Source organism: Anabas testudineus, chromosome 8 (genome assembly GCF_900324465.2).
Source record: "Anabas testudineus chromosome 8, fAnaTes1.2, whole genome shotgun sequence".
Classification (NCBI taxonomy): Eukaryota; Metazoa; Chordata; class Actinopteri; order Anabantiformes; family Anabantidae; genus Anabas; species Anabas testudineus.
This window is the reverse complement of record NC_046617.1, coordinates 6,156,988-6,183,434: the sequence shown is the minus strand read 5'-3', so window position 1 is coordinate 6,183,434 and position 26,447 is coordinate 6,156,988. Positions and strand designations below refer to the sequence as shown.

The 26,447-nt window shown below is 41.5% G+C and overlaps 2 protein-coding genes across 3 annotated transcripts; both read right to left on the bottom strand.

Annotated features, from left to right (window-relative positions):
• Positions 1–48: 48 nt before the first annotated feature.
• On the bottom strand, positions 49–6,572 carry mmd (monocyte to macrophage differentiation-associated). Its single transcript, XM_026354325.1, has 7 exons — positions 6,132–6,572; positions 5,066–5,147; positions 4,807–4,967; positions 4,504–4,578; positions 4,306–4,407; positions 2,383–2,452; positions 49–1,873 (listed from the first exon to the last, which is right to left on the bottom strand). The coding sequence occupies exons 1-7, from the start codon at positions 6,155–6,157 to the stop codon at positions 1,670–1,672; spliced, it is 720 nt and encodes a 239-aa protein (XP_026210110.1). The 5' UTR covers positions 6,158–6,572; the 3' UTR covers positions 49–1,669.
• A 14,777-nt stretch (positions 6,573–21,349) lies between these two features.
• On the bottom strand, positions 21,350–24,562 carry tmem100a (transmembrane protein 100a). Of its 2 annotated transcripts, none has more exons than XM_026354406.1 (2): positions 24,358–24,562; positions 21,350–22,673 (listed from the first exon to the last, which is right to left on the bottom strand). In XM_026354406.1, exon 2 carries the CDS (start codon positions 22,582–22,584, stop codon positions 22,180–22,182), a length of 405 nt encoding a protein of 134 aa, XP_026210191.1. In that variant the 5' UTR covers positions 22,585–22,673; positions 24,358–24,562; the 3' UTR covers positions 21,350–22,179. The 2 variants fall into 2 exon arrangements, with proteins under 2 accessions (XP_026210191.1, XP_026210198.1); XM_026354413.1 differs by lacking the exon at positions 24,358–24,562 and adding an exon at positions 22,785–22,972.
• Positions 24,563–26,447: the final 1,885 nt, after the last annotated feature.

Here is a 26,447-nt window from a genome sequence, read left to right as displayed (position 1 = left end):
AGTAATAAATAAGAATCTATGCAAACAGAATTTACAGCAAAACAACAGTTGTCATGATAAATGACGAGCTTGTTTATTGACATGTTAGAAAGGTGATCTTCAGTACAGTGGAGGAGCATTCACTTTTATGCAGCGCAATTAACGGCCAATGAATACAGACAAGAAGAAGTTTTTTTTCCCCTGCAAAGGCCAGGATCACGTGACAAACAGAACACAATATACAAATATGACAAAGCAGAGTGGTTAAAGAAACTTTCATCAAGAGCCACAATTGAAAAATATGCAATCATTCAGCTCCATACGTCAAAGCAACAGAAAGGTTTCATCTCCCTCTGAGTCAGGAGCCATTAAGCACATTCACAAAACAAAACAGCGTGAGACAAAAACATCAACATGAGGTTTTTCCACTGATCAGTCGCACTTCAGAATACAGACAAGAAACACTGTTCGTACTAGTGGTGCAAATCAAAAACTGAGGAGTCAGTGGAAATGTAATACTGTAGAACAAAGGTTGTGCAAACACAATACACTACTGCACAGTTCACATTACAAATACAGTGGAACAACTGTGCTTCGTCATCCGGCCTGAACTGATCCTCTCATTATTTGGCTCATTAACAAAATCACAAATCACCTGACTTTACACTACCTGAAATGTTGTGAATCCGATTCGTACACCGGCCCACCAGCAGGGGGCACTACAGACTTCCAACACAACTGGTTCTCTGAAAACACTGTATTTGGACTATAGTCGCAAACATGCATTAAACTGAAGAGCATGAATCTGGATCTGATGGGTCGACAAAGGAATCACTGTGAAATTAAAACAAAACGAGCACACGTCCGTCATAAGTGCTTTTCCTGTTATTTCCTTCCTTTGTGACAGAATTAAAAAGGTACCAGCAGAACACTTCAAATGTGAAGAAACTACTTTTTGCACCTGGATATCAAAACACAACACTTTAAGTTACAGAGTTTCAAAAGTTGGCATCAAACCGTCCTGTCAGAAACGTATCATTTCATCACTGGGTCAAATTTTTCTGATTTCACACCATTCGACTTTGGCGAAGTTCCTGTGCAGCTGCTTGTTTTAAGAAAGTTTAAGAGACCTTTGGCTTCTTGTTGGTGAATTAGAAATTGAGAGGTTTGTAGAGAAACAGGTTAATACTTTGACAAAATATCAAAAAGAAAATGTATAATGTTGGTTTTGGTGCTGAAAGTCAAGCAACACATCTGTACTATTAATTATACCCAGCCAATGGATGAATCTCTAGGGTTTGAGACTCAAACGCCTCCAAATGTGGAATGTGATTTTCTTCAAGTGATACAAAAGAGTGCTATCAAATTTCTTAAATACTCATGAATGTAATTGTTGTTAATACTAAATGTACAAATTCCCTCCCTTGCTGTTTTTTTTTTTTTTGTTTGTTTTTAGACTGAAGACATACAAAACAGCTTTTAAAGTACTTTGAGTTTGTCGGGGAGATGCTGTAAAATCTGTTCTCCACATTAGAAAACAGTAAACAACTTGTGGTCAGTATTTTAGCGTAAACATTACGGCTGTTGCAGCAGCTTCAGTGGGCAGTTGAGGAAGTCACCGTGTGGGTGCCCCGCTCAAGAACACATGGGGAAGGTGGCGCTGTGCCCCGCGGTTCCCCACCCACAGTGGTCACAAGTCGAGAAGGGTGTCGGAGCTTGGAGCTTTGTAGAGGTATTTCCAGATGGCGTAGTAGTGCACGGCTGCAGCCAGCGCCACAAACACATGCCAGATGGCGTGGGCAAAGGGGATGACACCGTCGCTCTTGAAGAAGAACACACCGAGACAGTAGATGAGTCCACCACAGGCCAGCTCGTGAAGCCCCTCAGTGTTGCTCTGTAGAATACAAGCAAACAAGACTTATCACACACACACACACAAGTATTTCCCTTGATAGTATTTACTAGATAAAAGGCTGCTATATTCATTGAGACCACAAGAGGGCAGCAAAGAGGAGGGATTTGCAAGAAAAGGGCTGAAAAACCCCAGAACCCCCCCCCCCCCCCCCCCCCCCCACATGTCACATGTTTCTATTACAGTTTTAGTGCAACTAAACCTTTAATTCTACTACTAGCATCGACTTTAAACTGGGCTCACTTTTACCCTTAAACATCAGAATCAACACTCCCTTTGACTTTGATAACAGCAGCTCTGTATTGACAGCAGAAAGAGGAAGTAACACACACATACACACACACACACACACACACACATACACACACACACACACACACACACAGTAACACCTCCACCCCACTGCTGCAGTGTGCTCAGCTGCTGGGTGGAAGAAGAGACACTTCATTCAGAACAGATAATTAAATTGAAGGTGACTGTAAATGAAATACCATTGATGTCATGACTGATGCTGGGAAAAACCCCATCGTCAAATAGAAGGCCAGCTCAACGAGTTTATACCTGTGAAGACAAACAAACCACTTTTTGACTGACAAGGTTGATGGGACACTAATTCAAATTCCAAGCAATGCAAAGCAGAGGGGGAAGGTTAACAAAACAACTGAGCAACAATTTCCATATTATCTTCATAACATGTCTGTATATAATATGGACAGACACACAATAGGACAGAAACGATGTGGAAATGCAGGAAAAAAAAAAAACTCTGTAGAGTGACAGGTAGTAATACCGTCCCAGCCTAGTGGTAATCTATTAGCTATTTAGCAGTGACAAGCCATTTAAAGCCAAATGAAAAGTAATTAGTAATTTCAGAAATAATTACACAGGAGAGCTGGAAAACCGACTAGATGAAAAGCTAAAATATTCACATTTATATATAATATAAGAAGGGAGTTAGGGTGGAAAGTAGGAGGGAAATGGAAAGAAAATGTATAAATGGAAGGAGGGGAGGGAAGAACAAGAAGATCCAAGAAAAATAAGTCACACCAATATTTTGTTGGACCACCTTTAGCTTTGATTACAGCACACATTCACAGTGGCATCGGTTCTGCAATGTCTCAACATTTGTTCATGTTGTATTCATTTTTCACATTTTCACAAGATCTTGTATTGATGATGGGAGAGTCAGAACTCTGTACAAAGTCTTCTCCAGCACATCCCAAAGATTCTCAATGGGGTTAAGGTCTGGACTCTGTGGAGGCCAATCCATGTGTGAAAATGATGTGTCATGCTCCCTGAACCACTCTATATTCAGGTAGTCAGCTGAACTATATTCTCTGGACACATAACGTTGCTGAACCTAGACTTGACCAACTGCAGCAACCCCAGGTCATAGCACTGCCCCCACAGATTTATACGTTAGGCACTCTGGAAGTAAATCTGGACTCATCAGACCACATGACCTTCTTCTATTGGACATTTCTTAATTCAGTTTTAGTGGTTTCACCAGTCTCCATAGATGTTTTCTTTTTTTGATTCATGACAATAATTTAACATCTTTTCTACGACTAACCCTTTTTTTGGACGGGTAGCGTAAAAGAAAGAAGAAAAGACCAAAGAAAGGATGAAGGATATGAATAGTTGTGTTGTGACAACTGCCCCTTTCTAGTCAGCAGGACACTGGCAGACAACGCTCAGAGCATAAAGGTGTTTTGTGACTCAGTAAAGCCCCAGTATTGTGGCTGAGCACGAACAATGACATGAAGAAGGGACAAAACTAGTCAAACCTGTCTTAAAGCTTTGATGATTCTACACAATCAAGAGAGATTTGTTACACACACCAGGGAAAACAGAGAGACAAGGTCAGAGGAGAAAACAACAAGGTCAAAGCACCTTTTCCACTGATTCATCACTCTGTCTTCACGTACAGATACTGAGACTGGTTATTTCTCTTCACGCGCTTAACTCGCACACAATCTAAACGTTTGCTACAAACCATAAAAATGTTCTATCAATGTTTCAACATGTCTTTAGTGCGTTTTTATTTAGAAGTTAAAAATCTGATTGTAAGAAATCTCTATCATATTTAGTTTAATTTTGGTGTTTGTTATTTAATTACTGCAATTAATATGTTTTCATTATTTTGTATGATGCTTTAGTTAACTGGTTTAATCTATGAAATGTAAGAAAATAATCAAGCCGACCAACAATTCACAACCCAAAGATATTTATGTCTATTAAAGTCAGCAGATATTAACATGTGAGGAGCTTGAACAGACTCTGATAGTTAAACCCAGTATTTAAATTTCAATTATCTCTCTGTCACACACACACACACACACACACACACACACACACACACACACACACACACACACACACACACACACACAGTGATCCAAGTGTAACCTCACCTTTCATGATAGTTGAAGACATAGATGGTTCCAGCAGCAGCCATGAGCCAAACAAACCAGCGCATGTGTGCAGCTAGAGGGCCAAGTTCACGCAGGTTTAACCTGAGTAGAAAAAAACAAAATGACAGAAGCATACAGCTATTAGACCTCCATGTTTGATGAACAACCTTTGTTATCTTTCCACTGTTTCCCACTCACCAAGGTGTGTAGGAGGCAGCAATGAAGAAATAGATGACCACTCTGTCACACATGTGGAAACAATGTTCCACAGACCTAAAACAGACCAGCAGATGAACAGGTGAAATAGCCTTCACTTGATGTCTCTGATGTGTAAATCAGAAACATTATTTGCATGTTCACAGAAGGAAAAAAACTCATGTCCACATGACATAATATCACGTTTCCACAGAAGCGCTGAGTCATATGAAAATTGCATCTGAACAAGCAAGAAAACTTGCACCATGAAGGTGCAACTGTTGCTGTTGTTGCGCTTCTCCTCACCTCATGTGGCTCTTCTTCCAGGTGATGATATGAAACACAGTGGAGACCAGAAAGAGGGCACACAGGCCCATACCGTACACCCAGGCTGTGATCCTCTCCCAGCTGTTGTCAGACAGGCGGTGCAGAAAAGCCATGCCCACAAAGGCCGGCACGATGAGGAGCTACACGACAGAAATTGCAGAACAAATATGAGCTACATACAGATTCATTTAATTTCAGTTGAATGTCATTGTGTAAATGTGTAAAAAAAGTTACTCACTGCGTGGGTATAGCAGTTTGCTGCATGCTCATAGCAGGTGGGCTGGTAGCGGCAGTTAGCAGAAGCCCGTCTGTTCATAAACCTGAAACCAATGCAACAAAATAAAGAAAATCAGCACTGTATAAATTATCTCCAACAAGACCTACGTACCGATCCTAAATGTTTATTTAAGAAACTTCAAGCATTCAGAAACATAAAGCAAACTATTCACATTAAAGATATTGTAATTACAGTATGCAGTGCACACAGTCACACTGTTTACACACACAGATAGCTTTGTTGTAGCAGCAATTTGAAATAAGTCACAGATCAAACAATGTAAGTTCACTGAAGGAAATTTATGCAAAAGGAAAAATGATTTAAAACTTGAACTAGATTGTGACTTTAGATGCTGGGATCATGTTCTCACCACACATTTACTCCTAATTTTACGTGTTGTACGCTTTCTGTGGCTAATTTGAGACTTTGTGGCGGGTTATTTGCTGATTGTTATCTCTTTGGGAAACGATAGTTTAATATGACATAAAGCATATTTAACCATGATAAATGTGTGATAAAAGTATTTATCCATGTCTAAAGTAATAACTTAATGTGTTTTTTCTTTTCTTTTCTTTTCTTTAACAGAAGCACAAAAAAGCACTGGCATTTTACAGAATGAAGATTTTAAAACCTCATGTTTTACTAGTTAAAAAGTTTTTTTTTTTTTCCAGCTCTGATGTCCTGTCCTGTCGTGTCCTGCCTACAGATATTTATTTACCATGATACATAACACAAAAAAGCTTCAATCCTCACACCAGAGAAACAGGAACCAGGGAATGAGTGTCAGTCTCTCTTGATAAGTAAATCAAACAAGGACTTCCTATGGTCTTTAATGTTTAAAGCCCAATCTGTTATTTTCTGTGCCAATATAATGCTATTCTAAATGTATCAAGTATAATATTTATACAGTATACACAGTAACTGGAAAACAAGGTTGTTGTAAATAGAGAATATAAAGACTCATCCTAACCACTGATGTTACTGACACTACATCTTCCTGACCACCCAACACATTTGTTGTACCCACCTGTTAAAGCTGTGCACTCTCTTCATTTCAGAGCCGTGTTCACACAGGAAGCAAAAGACAAAAAGGACAGCAAAAGCCAGCAGCTCACCCTCCCTCGTAAAAAAAAAAAAAAAAAGCTACTAAAGCCCTGCTTTACAAACGGGGAAATGCAACAATAAAGTGTCCTGACAGCCCAAATGAAACGGAAGGCCTAGCTAGTCAGCTAACGTCATGCTAATGCCAAGCTAACGCTCACTACGGCTACAAGGCACCGGCAGCACTATGACTTCCACAGCGAAGGCATGATTTTAGTCTTTTTCTTAACACCATCCTGAAACAAATGCCGGACTCACTGCCTCGCTGTAAAGCTACTAATATCCATATAGGCACCAGCGGCAGCCAGGACAAACCGAAAAGCCCCCCCCCAGCAAGCAGGCAGCCCCACCGCCCGGCGACTGGACGCTCCTCTACACACAATATGATTTTGTGTCGGAGTCCCGCCGCCCGGCCGGTGGGGAGATGCGGAGTGACAGCGGGTCCAGCCAATGAGCAGCGAGAAATACCGGCTCGCCAGCCAATCAGCAGTTAGATAGCCTGGCTCGGTCACGTGATGGATGGGCGAAGATCAGCGATAAGAAACGAGGAGTGGGGAACGATGAGGTGCTGCTCAGGCCCCCATCGTTTCCTTTTCTCTCTCTCTTTCCCACTTCGATTTCTGTTTTTATGGTAGTCACTGTATCTGATTGTTTCAAGACCTTGTTTTTTTTTTTAATGTTAAAATGTGGCCAAGTGTGTCTCACAATGAGAAAAGCAACACAACAACAAATAACAAAGAACTCAAAGACTTTAATAATAAAAGTCCTGCTTTTTTTTTTTTTGGTTATTATTTAACTTACAGCTGTTTTTGTTAGGTATATAGCTAATCAAATGCTCATCAAATTCTTACTTATTTATTTATTACTAATTTATTAATTATATTTCTAGTAGTTATTCAAATAGAAGCTTATAGGACGTTGTCCTAAACAAAACACGTTCTTGTTAAGCAAATATTAGATAAGACTTTCCCCTCAGATACATCCATCCAGCATGAGATGCATTCAGTTTATTATGATTTTTATTTATTTATTTTTGATGCATTTCAACGTAACTATTTGGCAAATTCAGATATGGACACAAGATACTAAAAACTGCTTCTTGCATCTATTAGTATGGACAAAGGCGTATTTAATGCTAAGGGTACAACAGGAGAAAATCTGATAGCAGGCAAAGTGACATAGCCAGACAATGAACTACACACACAGTTTTACCCTACAGCCCAGTTGCACAATAGGTCTGTAACTTGATCAGTGACTCTTTGACATAGAGTGTTTATGTAACACCAAACTGCAATCCTCAAGCTTAATGACGTCCAATCTGTACCCTCTGCAGTGACCGCTGCTGCACACAAGACACAAATCACCTCACTTTATTACAAATACAATACAAACAGTGGATCACAAAAAAATGATAAGTACATACTGAAAATTCCAATATAGATATCTGTACTAATGTACTGTACTACTAGGAACAGAGAATGAGATTGATCCAGAGGAGGAGAGATAGCTCATTGTCCATGTCACGGGTTTTAACAAAACAAAATTAGCACAGACAACAGGAGAACGTCAGAGGCAGTATGTCAGGGGACAGTGGCTCCTTGTTTCTGGCTTCAGTCTTCATTTTCCAAATGCTGCTTCACTAACACCTCTAATGTGATACAGACCCGAGAGCTGCAGGTTGGCAGCAAGTCACAGTGGCTCAAGATGACTTCCTGTCCTAGCCATTAAAAATCTGTGTCTGACTTGCACTGATCACATCCCGGATTTGGACGTGGATGGGGTTTCTCTGTTTAAAAGGCTCGCTCGCGTTATTTTTATGTTTATATGCACATATATGCTGTGCACATTTAGCTTTTTGAGGGTTAGTTACAGTACTTCCCTGATCTAGGAGCACACTCTCATAACACCGTGACAGTGTCAATTTCAATCGACTGTTTTAAAAGAAGTAAAGTAGTATGTAGTAGTTAAGTAAACAAAAATGTAAAGACCAGAATATATGCAGCAGATCCAGATATTGACATTTTACACATTCAGCTTGCACCTCAGAAACTTCCTTACCCACAATGCCACTCAAACAACCAACAGGTTGGTCAGACAACAATCAAGAAGACATGAGAAGCTACAGAGGTCTAGGACACTAATTTGTTCTGATCCACAACCCAGATTTTTATTTTTCTATTTTTAAAATTGCAGCCTTTAAATCCAACCAACACTGACTCAAGTCAGTGAACTCAAACCACTTGATGACATCCAATCAGAGCCATGATAGACTGTCCTGACAGTGTTGTTTCAGTTAATAACAAATCTGGCTGCATTTCAAAGAGAGAATTGTGCCATTGAAAAGTTATGGTCCTGTCAACCGCAGCCTGTATGTGGGACTAACCCAAGCATGTATTTCCTGTTTTGGTGTATCTCCTGAGCTCTGCCCGTATGTAATGTTCTGTAACTTTGATCTGCACATTTGTATTGTCAGTCAACAGAAATGTGAAGTTGAGGAAGTTTGCCATCAGCGCAGACCCACAAAGATTGTTACATACACTTAAACTGAATATTCATTTATCACCCTCATCATGTTGTGTTCAGAGCCGAGTGCAGGGCAATTTTATTGAGCGCAGTGTTGATGTGGCTGTACCTTTATTAGCCCGTGCGCTTCTGTGACATCACCTACTGTAATACCCTGCCCTGCTCCAACCAGCTTCAACCTGAACAAAGGTCAGATCACAGTCAATAACTGAAAACAGACACTGTTTTTGACAGAATATTTAGAGGATAATTGTCCATAAATCTCCTCTTTGTTCTTCATTTAGACCTCCATGTTTCACCTGCCGTGATAATCTAGCATTTCAACTGGTGCCAGTCCAGCTTCCACTAACTGTTTCAAGGTCATTGCCGCAGCTCAGCCTGATTCTAAATTGTTTACTGACCCTTGCTTCAAGTAAAGTGCCTTTAATTCCATCTGCTCTGTCTCTGTTTCAGTGTGTATCTGGATCCTCCTTCCTGTTTGCCAAGTTAAAAAAAAAAAAAAAAACACCATGCAGATGAAGAAACAGTAGCAGAAAGTAACTGGGGATAAGGTTGAGCAGATTCAGAGCACGCACCCAGATCTGTCTGTGAATAAAACCCAGAATACAATACAATAAAACAAACACCATGTTGGAGGTTGATCCTGACAATTCAGGGCTCTGAAGTCAGACTTATGTTGTCACTGTTTACTGTCACATGTGGATCAGGAGAATGCTGCTGACCTGGTTTCAGTGTCCCATATTTTACCATCAGCTAATCAACTCCAGGATAAAACATCATGTAGCTTTATACCGAGGACACAAACTGAAAAACCAGCACAATCCATTGCAGGAAAATACAACAAACTACTAGAAATACTTTGTGGCTGGATCAAAAAATACTGTATATTGCTGTTACTGTACCAATGTCTGCTGGTCTTCTAGGATGTATGTACATATGCTATAGGGGGAAATGCCTTTAGAATAAAAGAGGCTTTATGTTCTGTACACACGTGACACAGGGTTAAACAGATTTGTAATTGGTTTACAGTTTCATGGTAAAATGCATTACCGATAATTTACCACCAATGGGGAGGGTAGGGAAAAGAACATAGTGGAAATATCTCAACTGAAACTAGTCCCTAGCATTAAAACAGCAGTACTTTCAAACAACTACAACAGAGGGCGCTGAATTAATTCTGAGAGTTGAAATCATTTCAGTTTCAGACAGATGCCTACACTGCAAAACAATGAACTGCAGAAGATAAAAGATAACCTCTATAAACACAACTGTGCCAGTTAAATTCAAATCAGATAAATTAAACATGTTATATTTGTACACTATAGAACCAGTCCAGATTTATATTAATGTCTACCTTAAATACAAAACAACAGTGTATTACGGGTATGAGCTTTACTGCTGCAGTTTTGCCATACCCGGTTAATTAACCTTGCAGCTAACAAGCTGAGCCTAGCGTGCTCTATAGTGGAAAGCTCATAGGCCGAGGATTACAGAGCACAGGAAGCATGTCTGCCTTCCTGTGCTCACATTAAACCTCAGTGTCACTCAGACGTCTACTCTTTGATTGTACAGCAGAGGCATCTCACATGGATACACAATCAAAGTTCTATCATATCATTTAACAAATCTTCCTGAATGATTGTAGGAATAAGATCCATCTACTGCACATTTCTCCGAAGTTGCAGGATTACACAAATCTTCATCCTGGTTTATGCCATGTTTACAATAAGAGTCCTCAGAACTGTAGCTCTTAGACATCTATTTCTGTTGGCTGTTGGCAGCACAAATTGAAGTTGTAATCACTGTGCAGACAGAGCAGACAGTTTATTTATTAATCAGTAAACAGAGTGACTGTATAACCTGTTATTATCATGAGTATTAGTAATTTCAGCTAAGTGTGTGTGTGCATTTCTAGGGGGGTCCAAGGCCCAGATAGAGAAAAAAATAGAAAAATTACACAGATGGACTAAAGAAAATTGTTACAGTTAAGGTTGGCAAGCTAATACAGAGCTAAAGACAAAACTCAAACTCAGAGCTTGTCCATCTCTACTCGCTGTCACCGCAGTGTCAAAAATAATGTATTTTTGTCTTCACACGTAGCAACTGAGAAAGAGATGGGACCTTGCCACAGACGCAGATAAATGCTGCAAAACAAGACAAGTGACATGTTTGGCATTACGGGGGCAGGTCACGCAAAAACATGAAAAGTTAAAAATAATGAATATAGCATTGTGAGCTAAGTATCTAATAACAGTGAGACAAATACTTTTCCACTAATAAGAAGTAAACACTGACTAAGCACTCAGCCATGGCACACAGGCTACAAAAAGTGCACACACTGTATAGTGAAAAGGAACACAGTAACATAAGTGTGCATAAAGTTTGGATGCATTGATTTCAGACCCTCGGGCTGACCCGACAGACCAGGTAATCAGTCTGGCTTGCAAGAGATTACTCTACATGGACGATAAATGGCAGTGGAAGCGCAAAAGCAAAAGTAACCAAAGTCAGGGAGCTGCAGATGCATGTAAAAGTATCACGAATGAGTGCATAGGAGGAGAAACCAACTTCCCATCAAGAATTAATGTTCACTTATTCATCCTGAGCTGGATGAATAACACCATCACTGTACTCTGTTTACTCTCTGAACACAGCTTTAATCATGTGCTTCAATCTAGTTTTCATAAAACCTTGTTTGCAGCCTTGATACAATATCTACAAAGCGGTAATATACGTGATATGAGAGATAAAGAAAAAGTGTTTAAAAGCTCAGGCCTTTCTTTATGTTCACAATCTGTTTACCACGCTTACTGAAATGTTAAAGACGAGAATAAGAAGAGATAAACTGTTGGTAGTGCAGCGGATAAGTGGAGCACTGGATCGATCAAACGGGTAATATCTTCCTCCTGTGTGGGGCTGGTGATTAAAGACACAGCAGTCTCAGCATAAGAAACTAGACGTGACAGGTCACGACCTCCACTGGGGCACTTTCAACCATCTGTCTGCACCTTTGACTACCACTTGCACACGAGTGCCTGTCCATCCTGACTTAACCGAATGTTGATCGCTAAATCCTTGAATGGGAGCAACTCTGATTTTAACGGTGTACTTAACGTAGAGATAATAGTTTTATCTACGTGTTGGAGATAAGGAACAAAGTCCAATGACATCATTCGCTCTCATAGCCACTTGTTTGTCTTGTGAGGGGGTTATTTAAAACCAAGCCAGATGAGCCAAAGACACTCTGTATGTTGCCCTAACCCAAATCTCAATCCTAAACCTCTCCCCCACTCTGTCTGAGAGCACAGCACAACACAACACAGGAGAAATGCCCTCTTTATTCCTTGTGCTTTATCAGTTGTGACATTTCTTCTCCAGAGCAGACTGCAAGGTTTTGGCTTGAGATCCTTGAGATAAAGGAGGATTTCACGTCTATATACACACAAGCACTTAAAGACATCAACATATGTCATCCCCACCCTTACCGTCCGAGTCTGGTCCTGTGTAGGTCAAATCCAAGCATTGTTCCAGAGAAAAATAAGGAAATGTAAAAAGAAACGTATGTAGAAAAAAGTTTCAGGTATATACAAAGGTGAGTCATCGGAGTCTTGCTCAGACCATGGTGCTTTTCTTCTCTCTGAAGTCTGGGTGTGTTGGCTCGTGGTAGGTTGTGATCATGTTAGCTGTGTCCCACCGTCCCACCGGGGCTGGAGAGCTCTGCATCACCACCAGCCTGATGGGAGACTGGGTTGGCTGCGGGTCCGGGGCGTACTCCTTGGTGGGATCTTTGCCTCGGCAGTCGTACATGATACACGATATCAAGAAGACCAGGAGCAAGATAACGTAGCTGGCGATAAGGATGCAAAGGTTCAAAGTGACAGGGTCGATCTCCTGATAGTTTTCCAGATAGCCCATGGTGCCTGCTTCATGCTGGGGGGCCCCGAGGCCTCAAAGAGCAAGGTCCTCACGGGAAGGCAAGGCGGGAGGTACGAACGGCCACCACAGACTGAGAAACACTAAACAAGCCCGGTGACAGCAGGGTTTTCTTCCTCTATATCCTCTTCAATCTGCCTCTCTACTGTTCTCCCTGCCCTCCCTCCCTGTGCACCCTCTGACTCGCTTCTGTCTCCCACCTCTGTGTCAGACGAGCGCCGTGCATACGTGGCTTTGTGGTAAAAATACTTTAATCCCCGCCACTCGTCCAACCTTGAATTTCTGCTCTCGGCAGCTCACCTTAATAACTTAACATTCAGCTGGAACTCAGCAACTCTGGCAGATTCTGCGTTATGTCATCTGCCAGCAAGGTAATTACTGTGTGTTTGACGTATCTGAGAGCATGTTTGTGCTGGAGCGTCTGCATGTGTGTGTGTGTGTGTGGTGTAATCTTAATCTTGATTGTGAGTGCGGATTGACAGAGGAAGCCATCTGGCTAAATTGAGGCCAGTGAGCTTGAGTAAAAAGCTACTCAGAAAATGCTAACAGACATGCTAACATGCTAAAGACATAATTGAAGTCTCAACACAAAAAGAAATACAATCTTTTTTCAAAATAAATTAGAATGTAATTCTGTTCAACATGCAATCCTCTGTGTGTAGGCTCCTGGTTATAAGGGAATCTGAGACAGGATTATGACAGTGAACAGAAAACGATCTGATGATCCGTGACAACAGGCTTGTATGGATTCGGGAACATATCTTATCAAAAATATTCAACAAGTTGCTGTGCTGCACAGTAATGTGGTTGGGACCATTGATGTGTGGACGATGGACAGCAGAGGGCAGCAAGTAGCAACGCTGAAGAAGCAGCAGTGCAGAAGCAGAGCTGGAGCATGACAGAGTGCACGCACATAATAACTTAACACTGACGTTTAGACATAACAAACAGAGACAACATAATCCTGCTGAAAAGGCTTCTGGTTTTAAGTATATGTTGCATATTGTAGTTTTAAGGTTTATAAATCGACCATGTATAACATGAAAGTGTTGCTCCTACTTTGGCCAGTCCAGAGGATTATCACCATACTCTGCAAACCCATCATACTTTCCTTTCCTAACATTTTAGCCTCTTTCAGGTCATTGTTTTGGTTCCTTTTGTTTCATGATCCACCCCTAGAAAAAGAAAACACACTCAGAAATGGTGCAAGCATGAAATCAAGCACTAATCTGCTCCAGCTCTCCTTCAGAACAAACTTCCTGCCTCCTGCGGTGGAACAGTGAGGGCGGGCAGCAGATGCGCACAATACGTCTGCAGACACAGAATGACCTCACTCCTCTCCTGATGTTTAGGCCTGTAATCCCTCTATATGTTCAGGAAACTGATGTCAGGAGCAAACGGCTTGACCCCGATCCTGCCTGACCTTCACACGGCTCCCCTGGCCTCTGGACGAGGACCGATGGGGTAGAGGGGGTTGTTAGGGTGACAAATCATCTGACGGTGAAAAATGATGACATCTGTGCATCACTGCTCCCAGTCCTGCACCATCTGGACGAGTCAAAGTGCACTCTTTACACATCACGCAGGCAATTGCATCATTTCTGTTTGGAACATTTTGGAACAAATGTGATAATATGCTCATGACAATCAGCGGAACAGCTCAGTAATATATAGTGTACAACAGGATTAGCCTGTGTCAGACCTTTTCATACTTCAACATCAAATACTGAGAGCTCCAGGGAACATAACTCTATCTCACGCACAATACACGCGTCATAAATACAATTTATGATTAGCTTTATTTCAAGCGGCTGCAGATGATGTATCACACCACAGGGACAAAGCAGGAGATAAATGATGACATTTATTTAGTTTGAACCTGGAAACAAAGTTTCCTCCTTTGCTGAAAAAAGAAATCGTTCATAAACATTTAGTCTGACAAAAATTACTGTCTCAAGGTAAAGTTTAAAAGGAAATTCAAAACACTGGCAAAGTAAAGACGGTGTTTGTGCAAGTGTGTTTTGCAACCTTCGGCAAAGATTCAGAGGAAGAGTGAGAGGGTGTTTCTGTCCTGGGGATGTTTGTGTTGTTGTGGTGTTGGGGAATGATTGGTTCAGAGGATGTAATAGGTTTGTCTGTGTGTATACCAGGCTTCATGGGTGGAGTTTCTCCTGCTTATATCTTGGAGATATAGATCTTCCCCAGCGCCAGACTCTGGTGCCAGGGAGTCCAGCGGCCCTAGGTGGGACGTGGAGACCGGCAGCAGGGACAAACGGGGAAGGGTGTATTGACAAATGCTTCAGAAGAGGATACCTCTGCTTTATATTCCTTCTCTACGTGGTGTTTGTTCATCTTCACAGTGTGTGACGGAGTCTCCCTGTGATCCAGTGATCCTCCCCTCAGTCTGACCTCAATTCTGCTCTTGTCATAATAACCCATACAGAGAAATTATTTTATAACTTAGAATAAGATGGAACGTGGGTCAGTTCAATATTTAATTTTGTTCTTTCGTCATCCTACAAATGTAACACCCTAAAACATTTGACCACACTTTAAGTATTGAATTCACATTTGTACTTTAGTTTTATTTTATAGTTTTTTTCACATAAGGGTTCCTCACAGTCACATTTGCATTTGAAGTTACTGTTGCTCCAGCAGCCGCAGCCAGTCATGGTTGGGATGGAAAGTGATAAGTTACACTGAAGGAAAAGGTAAGATTATATAGTATATGAGGAAACACTTAATGCGATTTTCTCTGCTGTGTCTTTAAAACTATTTGAGTGGGAGCAAAGATGTTCCATAAGGTCAGAGCAGAGGTGCTGTTACACAACCAGGACAAAGCTGAGGGAAGCTTTTACTGTACCTCTGACTCACTCAGACACACTGTATATACAGACTGTGGCCGTGTGACTAGATTCATCTGTCCATTGTCAGAAAAAAAATCTCAGATGAGGTTGTAGAGGTTCAGTGATTTATTTATTACTCATCAGAAGCTAGTTGACATCTAACAAAATAGAAAAGCTCCCACACAATATTAAGTGTCCAACTGCTAGATCCGTTTATGTATCCAAGCCGCCTGGCAGCTCGTGATGACGCGGTGAGTGACCTCATCTCAAGTATGAAGAAGACTGGACAAGGGTGGGGTCATACCCCTCAGACAGCAGCAAGTGACAGACCGGCCGAGGAGCTTGTCGATCTGATAAAGACCCAAAGAGAGCCCTTTCCTTCCTGAGTGCTGGAATGTTTGTATTACAGCATTTTGTGTCTCTTCTTCTGGGTGTGGGAACCTGATCCTCCCAGAGTTCAGGGTTTCCTCTTGTCAAGGACCCAGTACTAGCCTGGCTGTGTGTCTCTCTGCTAACTAAATAAAACGAGAGGATTTTGTAGGGCATTCGAAATCTGCTCATTTCAAACACACATAGCCCAAGTCAAAGGTGTGGACACACCTCCTCATTCGTTGTATATCTGCAGTGCACGTTAATAGAAGTGCCACTAAATCACCTACCTGTAATAGAACCTTTGTATATTTTTGGTCCATGGTTTGGGATGAGTTGAGGCACAGAGTGAAGAAGAAGCAGACAAAGAGTGCTCAGCATGTGTGGAAAATCATTTCAGGTGCTGATCTGTTGAGGCGAGTGTTGAAAGCTATGTTAATGCTTCTTAAGGCACTGTATAAAGCGAGTTGTGCGCCTCAGAACAAGAAGAGAAACAGAACACAACTATTGATTTGTAGCTATACTGAGATACTAGATCAGTTCACACATAAACACAATTTCTGGTACGGACAGACTCAGCTCACATTAGAGGTGATTTGACATTTTCTGCTGCTGTCTGTAGAAAACAGTCTAAATAGAAAGAGACTAATAGTAATTCATCCTCGTCAGCACATGCTCGGCTCATACTTTTCACAAACTCAACATAAATAAATCTGCATTTTAATAAAGTTTACATTCTAGATTCCAGCACCATTATTTTTTTCTTTCTTTTCTTTTCTGTAAATTAAAGAGCTGCGCAGCTCGCTGATTAATCACATGTGTCGGCCTCTGTGTGTTTTCTCCCACTCTTGCCTCGGCTTAAAGACTTGGGTGGTTTCTGCGCTGCAGCCCACATTCACACCCAGTTTAAATCAGTGGCGAGCTATAAAAGTGTCTCCTCAACATTGTCTCCTGCTCGTCGTCACAACAACCGCTTGCGTGCTCGTTCCCACACAGCTCTCGCAGGAATGCCCACGACATAATATAAACCAAAGAAGAATCCCAAGAGCTCACTAAAACACTACTCCCCCTCAGTGGAGCTGCTTACACTCCAGAGGATCGATGGAGGCTGTGGTCTGGTCTGGCTCTCTTGTTGACCAGGATCCAGAGCGGTGGCCTGCTGCTTTATGGGACCACGGCTCCAATCTGTAGACCGAGGAATGAAACTCAATTTTCACCCCTAAATATTAACAACAAATGTAAAATTCATGCTCACTTTAATTTAAAAAAGATGAAGTACTATATAAAGTCATGTTCTACTTTAGACCTGCATTAAAAGCACATAGACAACAAAAGTATAGAGTGCTTATAAGGCTGCATACTTTTGTCTTTTATGTCAGAACCACAACAGCTGTATGTGATTGGGCTTTTATTATGAAAGAAAAAGGTTTACGTTGGAAATGGTTTTGTTAGATGTGACTTACTGACAATGAGCAGATAAAGGAGAAGGGCTGAGGCTGATGGTTATTAGTTATTAGCAGCTATTTAAATGAAAAGTCAGTACAAATATTTGTATGTGTGTACAAATGCTTCTTCCTGCCTGCTTACTTCAAGCTCACTGTTTTCCTCTGAGTTTTAATCCACATTGGACAATTTAACGGGTCACCGTTGCCATGAAAACCAGGAAGGGGGTGGTCCAAGAACAACACATGAAAAAAATGACAGCTGATTTGATTTGTTTGTAGGAACAGGCCTAGATTTAATTAGCTTCATGCTGTAACAGAAACAGACACATGTGGGGCAGATTGCATATCCTATGCTCTTATCAGATATGGCAGTAAACATGAATAATAATTCAAAAACTATGTCGTATTTTTTCTGGCGTCCACGTGGACGTAGGTATCTTTACATTAACTGCGCACGACGCAATGGAACGGACATGCAGTTCAGGTGGGGTTTGAGTTTCAAGGTTTATGAGGCTCGGGCAGGAAAGTTTGAGCTCCACTAAGTAGCTCAGCTGTTCAGATGAAAAGGAAACCAAGTGCTGTGAAGAGGCTACTTCCCATGACATCACCGTGTTTGCTTAGCGACCCCTGAGACACACCTTCTCATTTCCTCCCCCAGCCATTCAAATGATTTTCTTAATTTACAGATGGTGGTGGAAATGGTTTATGGTTGCCAGGACCGTCCTTCACACACACACACACACGCACACACTGTACATGACTGTCTTCCATCTACAGTACACATCTGATCGCTCCTCTACACTGGAAGCATGAATAAGAGGCTGACACACTGGCCTTGCATGCAATTTTCCCATCTTTTTGCAGGGCATGTGCGTCAGAAGAGGCGATACCGATCCCAATCCAGGGAAAAGCAAAAACAAACTGCGTGTAAAAGAAACAGTCGAAGTCAGATTCAAACAAGTGGTTCTGATTTCTTTCCTCCCCCCGCTCACATATGGACCAAATCATTCGTGATGCGTGATGGGACTGACAACAGGGTGTTAACTTTCCTTTTGTTCTGTCATTTTTGGGCTGTAACAAAGAGACCTCATTCTTCCCCTGGTGTTGACTCAAACTTTTAATTGCACTGAAGAGCGTAGAGATGATTCAGACTTGATGCAGCGGTGAACTACGTGGTCAGAAAAAAACGATGAGCTGGCGTTTTCTCTGAAAATCTCCAAACATAACATGTCTGTTGTAAATAAAATTAACCAAAATGACTGACATTAACCTAAAAACTATCATCTGTAAATCAAAGATGGGTAGGATGTGCCTCTAGGCGGCTCCACTCATCCCTGCTTTTAAGAGGAAAACATATCAAAGACAATGTACGACATTATTACACCCCTGGGTTTAATTAGGAAGTGACAGGTCACTGCAGAAACAATAGAAAAGGGACTAGAAAGTAGCACAGGATCAAACAATAAAGTCATTTATTGGAAAATATAAACTACCGTCTCAGCAGTTTGTGATCAAGACCATGCGTGTGAACTCCAAACACCTTTTCTATTCACTTAAAAAACACATGGATGGACTCAGACACCGGTACCTGACCAGCGAGGCGGAGCTGACGGTCAAACGGGAGGGACTGGTCAGGAAGAGCTTTCTCTTTATTTTGTGGATTTAGGGCAAACCGGGCTCATCTGGGACTGTGGGCAGGCAACGCTTCAGAAACTGCTCTGGCAGCACATGAAAGACTCAGTGAAACAGCATGGTGTCCTGAAGAGTTATACTGACCCGCTGCAACACACTGCTGCCTCTCTTTGTGCTAAATGCAGAGGTTTTACACTTTGGTATTAGCCACAACTGGTGTCCATCTGCACTTTTCCATGACACTTCACGTGGGACAGGTTTGACACATATGACGCAATATAAGCTCCACCCATTCCACTACACTGCATCCAGAATAAACATGGTACCTATTGTGGTAAAAGCAATTGATATGTTAGTACACGAGGTACACAAACTGAAGATCTCTGGCTCAGTCAGAATATCATCGCTCATTCATCAATTAACAATTAACAACTCTGACAACACTTGGCATCTCCGTGTTTCAGGCTGTTCCAGTAAACGAATGTCACGGCTGGTCAGAAAGCCGCCCCGTCACGTCCGTTTCATCCTGGTCGTGCTGCCTCTGCGCAGCTTTCTTGTTAGAATGAACCACAGTGACCAGGATCCCTGTAAAGCTGAGCTCATTATGTTTAATTGTGTTGGATTTGAACAATGTGCAATCAGTTGTGCTGAAGTCTGGAATTTCACATCCTTCTTCCCTCCTTTAGGCCCCTACTTTCTTTAATCCTCTGGCGTCTTTTCTCTCCCCTGTAATTTCTTTCTTTGCTTCATGCCCCTTTTTTTCTTCCTTCCTTGTCTTCAGCCGTAGCTTTCTTCCCTCTTGCCACATCTGGATTACTCAATTTCTTTGCCATAAACATTGCCGTCTTCCTCTCTGTGCTCCATCCCTCTCTTTGCCTTCCATTTTTCCCTCCTTGTTGTTCCCATTTTCCCCAGTAAGCTGTAATCTCAAAGCACAACAATTGTCAAGGCCTTCATCCATCAATGTTTTTTTTACTACTACGTTTTTTTTATTTTAGACACTTGATGCCTATTTTACTACTGATATCTGACTTTAATTTTTAGGTTCCAAGTGGTTTATCAACACGCTAACCCAGCAGCGCAGCACTGAGTGGAATGACAACCATGTGAGGCACAAAAGGTGACGCACCCATTCCCCGCATGAGGTGCCAGCAGTGTGTAAAGCAGAGACTTAAGACGGTGGTGGAGAGCACCTGTCCAGCTTCATATCAGGTCACCCGTTTTTCCACCTTCAGTCTGCGCAGACGGTCTTTCCTCGAACCGGACAAGCAGGAAGCAGATGCCTTATTGCGCCATGTTACACATAAAGCACATACTGAGCCATAGGGTACCAGCCTATAGCTAACTGTGTGTGTGTGTGTGTGTGTGTGTGTGTGGTGGGTTCCCAAAAGGTACAAAGTGCGTTGTAGCTTCTCCTCTGACGCAAGGAAGCCATTTAGTTGTAGTGTCTGGTGTCACTCGGATGCATAGCAACGCCAATGCAGCCTATAAATATACTTCCACGTCCAGGCTATTTTAAACCTAAGAGGGTCAAACAGGAGAGTTTGACTTCCTTCTACCATTGGAAATGTATAACCTGAAATGTTGAATTATCTGTAACGTCCAGCAGAGTAGAGAGCTGCTGGTTATTTCTACATCACAGAGTAAGAGTCTTATTTCAGACGGTCAGTTTTGAATCCGGATGTGGTAGAACACAATCTACGAGCAGACCAACAGGAAATAGAAAGTCCTGGTTGGGTGGCTGACGGTTCGTTTTTTGACCTTGAAAAAAGCAGCTTGACGTGAAAAAGTATTTGTCGAGATGAGTTTCAACTCACAAGTCAATGTTTACGTGGCCACCTGTTATCTCGTTAGGACCAGGGCATCGGTTCTGACGAGAAATGTTGCTGCTAAAAGATCATTTTTCACTGCTGTGAGCATCACAGATGAAAGTACATATCGAGGCGGAGGCAAAGGCTGCAAAAGTTTGTGTGTAAACGACTCGGGCACACCCATGTGTGCGATGAGAACAGAAAAGAATCATTTCCTTTAGTTCAGCAGTGAAAGCGAAACAGAGCGGAGTTAATACATAAAACCCATCACTTCTCTAAGCCAACAAACCTTCTCACAGGAACTCATCGAGAATCATATTTCCTATAGACACGAAAAGCCTGAGGAATTCATTCACGTGTGGCGCACTTTTAGGAACACCGAATACAACATGCATACGCTGGCTGGTACAAAAATACCAGAGGTATGAGTCAAGTAATTGTAGTAATAGTGCCCCCATTACAAAGTTTGCCCAGCAGAGAGCACCTTCCTATTGTTAAATACCCTGCTCACACTCTGTGTCTGCTCATATTTGATTTTATGTGCCTGTATGGTCAGTATTGATAAAGAGACTTGTTTAATAGCAGTCCATGTTCGAGCATTAATGAGTTTATTAAACCTCATGACGTCTTGTTAACAGGTAATACATGCAAACAGTTACATCAAAACATATGCTACATGTGTTTTTTACAATATGAAAGAACACTGTGGACAATTTCAAATTCAAATTCTCTCTAAAAAGTCATACTACTTTTGTTGTATTTGTTAAAATAAGTTGTTTAATGCAGAATATGATGATTATGAAGGATCACAGTGCTTTAAGAGAATACATATTTAAGGTTAGATATTCCCTCTGTGGGTAACATCATCCGCCCGCTAATCTGACGTGCTCAACAGAATATACTGGCAGATGTTAAACAGAAACCTTATAGTAAGTACCATACTTCACAATCGTTTCCTGCGAAATGAGCAGTAAGTCATTCTAAACAGACATGTGCAAGTTGAAGCATACGTGAATGAGGCATGAGTGATTGGCCTTGGTTTTCCAGTTTCCCCTTCTTTTCCTGGACTTTTCAAACCGCGGTCCCCTCCCGTTACAATCGAAGCCGCCACATCCGAGAGCAGATTAATGGGAGACTTCCTTTACATCGCCTCACACAGTGGTAATTCATCTTAATTGTGATACATTCCCTCTGGCAGCGTTCCCAGCTCACCAGATGCCCGACGTCTGTTTGACAAATAAATCCTTTAACATGTCTTCAAAGTGTTAAGAGTTCCAGGCCTTTGAGAGTCAAAGCTTTTACTGGTCAGAAATCCAACGCGGGCTGGGCAACATCTGCCCATAGCTGGTTCTCCTGCTCCATACCACCTCAACATCAGGCAGTTTTCACACTATGGGAGTTTGGATTTGTGTTGCTCATGAGAAAATACTCCTCTGGTTCGCCACCAGGGCGGTTTGGCTCTCCCGCCGCCTTTCCTTCTTCCTCTCCATTCTCACCTTCCAGCAGACAGCGCTGGACGCTAAGAGCACCACCCCAGCAGAGAGGAGCACCAGGCCGAAGTAAGAGATGGTGGAGCCGTGGGAGTTGAAGCTGTACGCCACAGCAGTGACCACGATGCCCGCGATGAGGACCACCACGCCGAACGGGATGATGCAGCGATAGCAGGACAGTTCTGTCCCACCAGTGGCCGCAGTGAGTTGGACTTCATTGACCAGGGGGATGCTAACCACCTTCACGGTGGGGGCCGGACGCACACTGTTGCTGGCCTTCTCTGGGGTCGCTGGCGTCCTCATGGCGTCCTTATTAGATTCTTCTGGCATTGCAGGATGCAGCAACTGTCTGTTAACCAACTACAGATGGCTCCTCAGTGTTGCCCTTTTACCTCTTTTCCTCGCAGGGATTTGCAAATCTACGCGGAGAAAGAAACCATTCATTAAAACAGTGAAGCCAACGAGTCAAGCTTATTGCACAACACTGGACACAGCACTGCAAAAGAAACGAAAAAAAGAAAACACAAGACCTCGCAGAGTTGTTGTTCAAATTCAGCTCCGCATTTCACAATTCAGCAGCACTCTCGAACCACCACATGCTGCTTTAATAAACCAACGTAACCTCTTTGCACAATCCCAGCCTCCTCCTGACCCAGTCTGAGGAGTTGTCTGGATGACGCAGGACCACTCATCCCAGCACAAGCTGAGACATTCCCTGGAGAGTGCACGATATGACATTACAAACTTCACCGCGAAACGCGAGGAGCTTCGAGATCACCAGTGCTTCAGCAGGCGTTCGTTCTTTCCCTAATGCCTTTCAGGTGCTGGGGGACAATAAAGTGAGGAGTGAGAGTGTCGGACAGACTTTCAAGCATCATCTGGGTTTTTAAAACGCTTGTAATTTGATCTTATTAATTAGAGGAACAGCACTGCTCCTTTGTAGAACCGTGAAAGACACTCATGTCAGTTTCAATCCTGGGGGTCAGACCCTGCCGCAAGGTCAGCACCACAGCGACTATATATCTGCGTTTTGGGTGAAATGTGAGAGTTAAAGCAACCTGAGTGGAGAAAATATTCTACAGCAATAATAATAACTTAAAACAAACATTGGCGGGCATTTCCAGTACTTTGCATTGAATGTATTGAAATTAGTCATTTTTCTCATAAGACGTTTAATGACAACAAGCTGATCAAGTCCTGGACTTGTTTATAGAGGAAACAGCATCATTTAAACCATCATTAAGTAATTTCAGCAACACCCAAAAGAAGAAATCACATCATAAAAAGCTCTGGCTCGGCTGCATTCACACGTCATGTCGACCATCGCTCTGGAAAGTATGTGAACTGCTGAATTAATGAAATATGAAGGTGGGGTACACTGTTTAGACTCGTGTGTTGACTACAGCCCTGCAAGGCATCACCAGATACTGTAAACCTGACAGGTTGCCAGACATTTGCAGAGTTCGAAAAGAGGACAATTGAGTTTTGCATTGTTTAACCAGAGGGGAATATCAGTCTTTGTTTGAACTGCTCCCAGCTGAGGACCAGTCAACTAACAATACGTTCAAACTGTATTTCCAGAACTTCTTCTACTTTCTATAATTTAGTGGGAAACGGATGCTTGACATTTTCAAAAAGTCAACATCATTGAAATCATAATTTCTAAAGCTCTTCTAAAGCTTGTTTAATTAAACCAAAAGTTGAAAACACCAATTTAATGTACACAACACAAAATAAAATTGGAACTACAGAATTAAGATTTGTTCCCCATAAAAATAAATAAATAATCTATTATTGCAGCTTTACATAACAAACATCGGGAGTGAGTTTGCGACCACTCAGCATGTGAGAGAAGCTTTGTTAAGCTGTTTGCACATAACAGCTTCAAAAAGCTAGAAAAGAAAAGAAACGTGAGTCCTTTAAATCAATTTGCTCCTCCGACAAGTAAAGCTCAGGAATAAGTTAGAATAACTTTAAACTTCAGCACATGATCAGTGAATAAACCTGGACTTGGGACCCTCTGTAAAGTAAGAAAAAAGCAAAAAGAGAAAAAGAGAAAAAGAGAAAAAGAAAAAAAGAAAAAGAAAAAGAGAGGTTTCTCACCTCACACCCGCTTTTTTTTTTTTTTTTTACATGTCGCCCAGTTTCCAGAGAGCTGCTCAGCTGCGGTGAAGCCCGTTCATCAAAATGTTTTACCACCGACAAACAGCTGATCTCTGAGTGCCATTCATGGGAAACGTCCTCCTGTGAAGTGCTCCGGCTCCAGGGCTCCTGCTCGGACTGACATCCCCATTGAGAACTATTTCAAGTATCGATGGCTGCAGTGTGAAGCGCCACACGATGAGGGGAAAGGCCTCTTCCTCTCGCCCCCTTTCAAAATAAACTACTCCTCGCCACCAGCCTCGCTTCCACTTTATTTGGTGCATTTATTTTGAAGTCCAAATGTTAGCGTTTCCCTGTTTTTTAATTTTACTAATGGGGCGTGTTTCATTTGACACTTGAATATGTGAAGGTAAAAAAAAAAAATACTTGATGGACTCAGAACTGTGCCTGCAGGCCCATTTGGTGATCCATCCATGTGTATAACTGTTACTACAAAAGCAACCTGTTGTTGTGTTTGTGTAAATTAATTGCTGGGATTTCATTTAACTTCATTTGGGCAACATGTAGCCTGTCTGTACTATAACATATAAATTCCAGTAATTCAGGTGTTTAAACAGTTTTTTGACACAGAGCCTCACTTTGTCTTGCTTTAGTTAAAACTGTACTTTAGTTCCTGACATCTGGAGTTAATCACATTATTTACAGCCTGCCTGTGCACGGCAGCATGTGGCTCCAGGGCTGCTTCCTGTTTTGATTGGTTGGTGATTGGGGCATAGTCATGCTTATAATTGCTTAATTTGAGATTTGCTATATCATGTATTTATTTCTCTTTACCAATGCTCAAGACTGATATTCGCAAATCTAAAAGACATCAATTGTATTTCACTGTTTTCTGTTCTGTATGTCATGGTTATTTTGTCTGTCATTTTTATATCATCTGTAGCAGCTGTCATTCCTGTAATGTCTGTAACTGTGCATATTCTGCACTGTCCTTGAAAGTGACCCATGACACAAAGCAAACTGTATGTGTTAGTAAAGGTCTGATCCATGAAACCTCTGTGCGATTTACAACCTGCGGTAATCATACTTGTTTACGGGCTACTTTAAAAACACATTTTTTTTAATCTGTTGCATAACACCGATTATCTCCCACAAACCAAGTGAAATAGGATTTGGGTTTTTCATTTGACAGTGTAAGAAAATGTTGAGCCATAACTGGAATTTGAACCACTCCCATGATAAATACATGGCCACAGAGTATGTTCTCTGCCGGACAAGTTCATCAACTTGTTTTCAATCATGATAATGATTGCATAAGGATTTCATTTACCTAATCCAAGGGCCGCTTGATATAACTGTCTTACTGAGTGTAGCTTATGCTTGTATGTTGGGTTTCTACTCCTTCACCATACAAATGAAACTGTAAAGCTGCAGTATAAACTGAGTTTTGCAAAGATGCTTCCCACTATGTATATACTATACAACTCTAGAGTAAGCAGTGAGCTAAATACATGCAATGCATACAGTAAGAGTACATAAAGAATATTATTTGAATCCATAGATGCACATAGCCTTGTACAACAGTATCTGCATTCACAAGAATCTCAACACATTGATGGCATTTTAGAACAAATTAAATTAAATTAAATTAAATTAAATTAAATTAAATTAAATTAAATTAAATTAAATTAAATTAAATTAAATTAAATTAAATTCAGCAGCAACAGCTAAAATAGAAATATATAGAAATATTAAAGGACACATATAGATCTTTTATTGAAGTAAAAGTCAGACTCTGTAAAAATACTCAAATGCAAGTTAAATTGTACAAAAAACCTGGAACTACCCAAAAGAGACACAACGGTGGTCAGACAAACAAGGACCAGAAACAGACAGAAAACAAACCCAAACAGATGAACAGCTACTAAATAGAGACAAAAGTACTCTATTATCTGGGGGTCTTTTGATGAAGTGGGGGCCCCTGTGCTCAGAGCTATTCTTTCAGTACAGTCCAGGTACTTTGATTAAATATGTTGCCAGGTTGTGCATCCTCCGAATGTCTGCTTTTATTTTGAAAGCTGCGGCCGGAA

Coding starts and splice junctions, on each gene's coding strand:
- mmd (XM_026354325.1), bottom strand. CDS start 6,157: ATGAAGAGAGTGCACAGCTTTAACAG. Junction 4,968..5,065: donor CAAACTGCTATACCCACGCA/GTGAGTAACTTT, acceptor TCTGTCGTGTAG/CTCCTCATCGTGCCGGCCTT. Junction 2,453..4,305: donor GTCTTCAACTATCATGAAAG/GTGAGGTTACAC, acceptor TTGTCTTCACAG/GTATAAACTCGTTGAGCTGG.
- tmem100a (XM_026354406.1), bottom strand. CDS start 22,584: ATGCCAGAAGAATCTAATAAGGACGCCATGAGGACGCCAGCGACCCCA.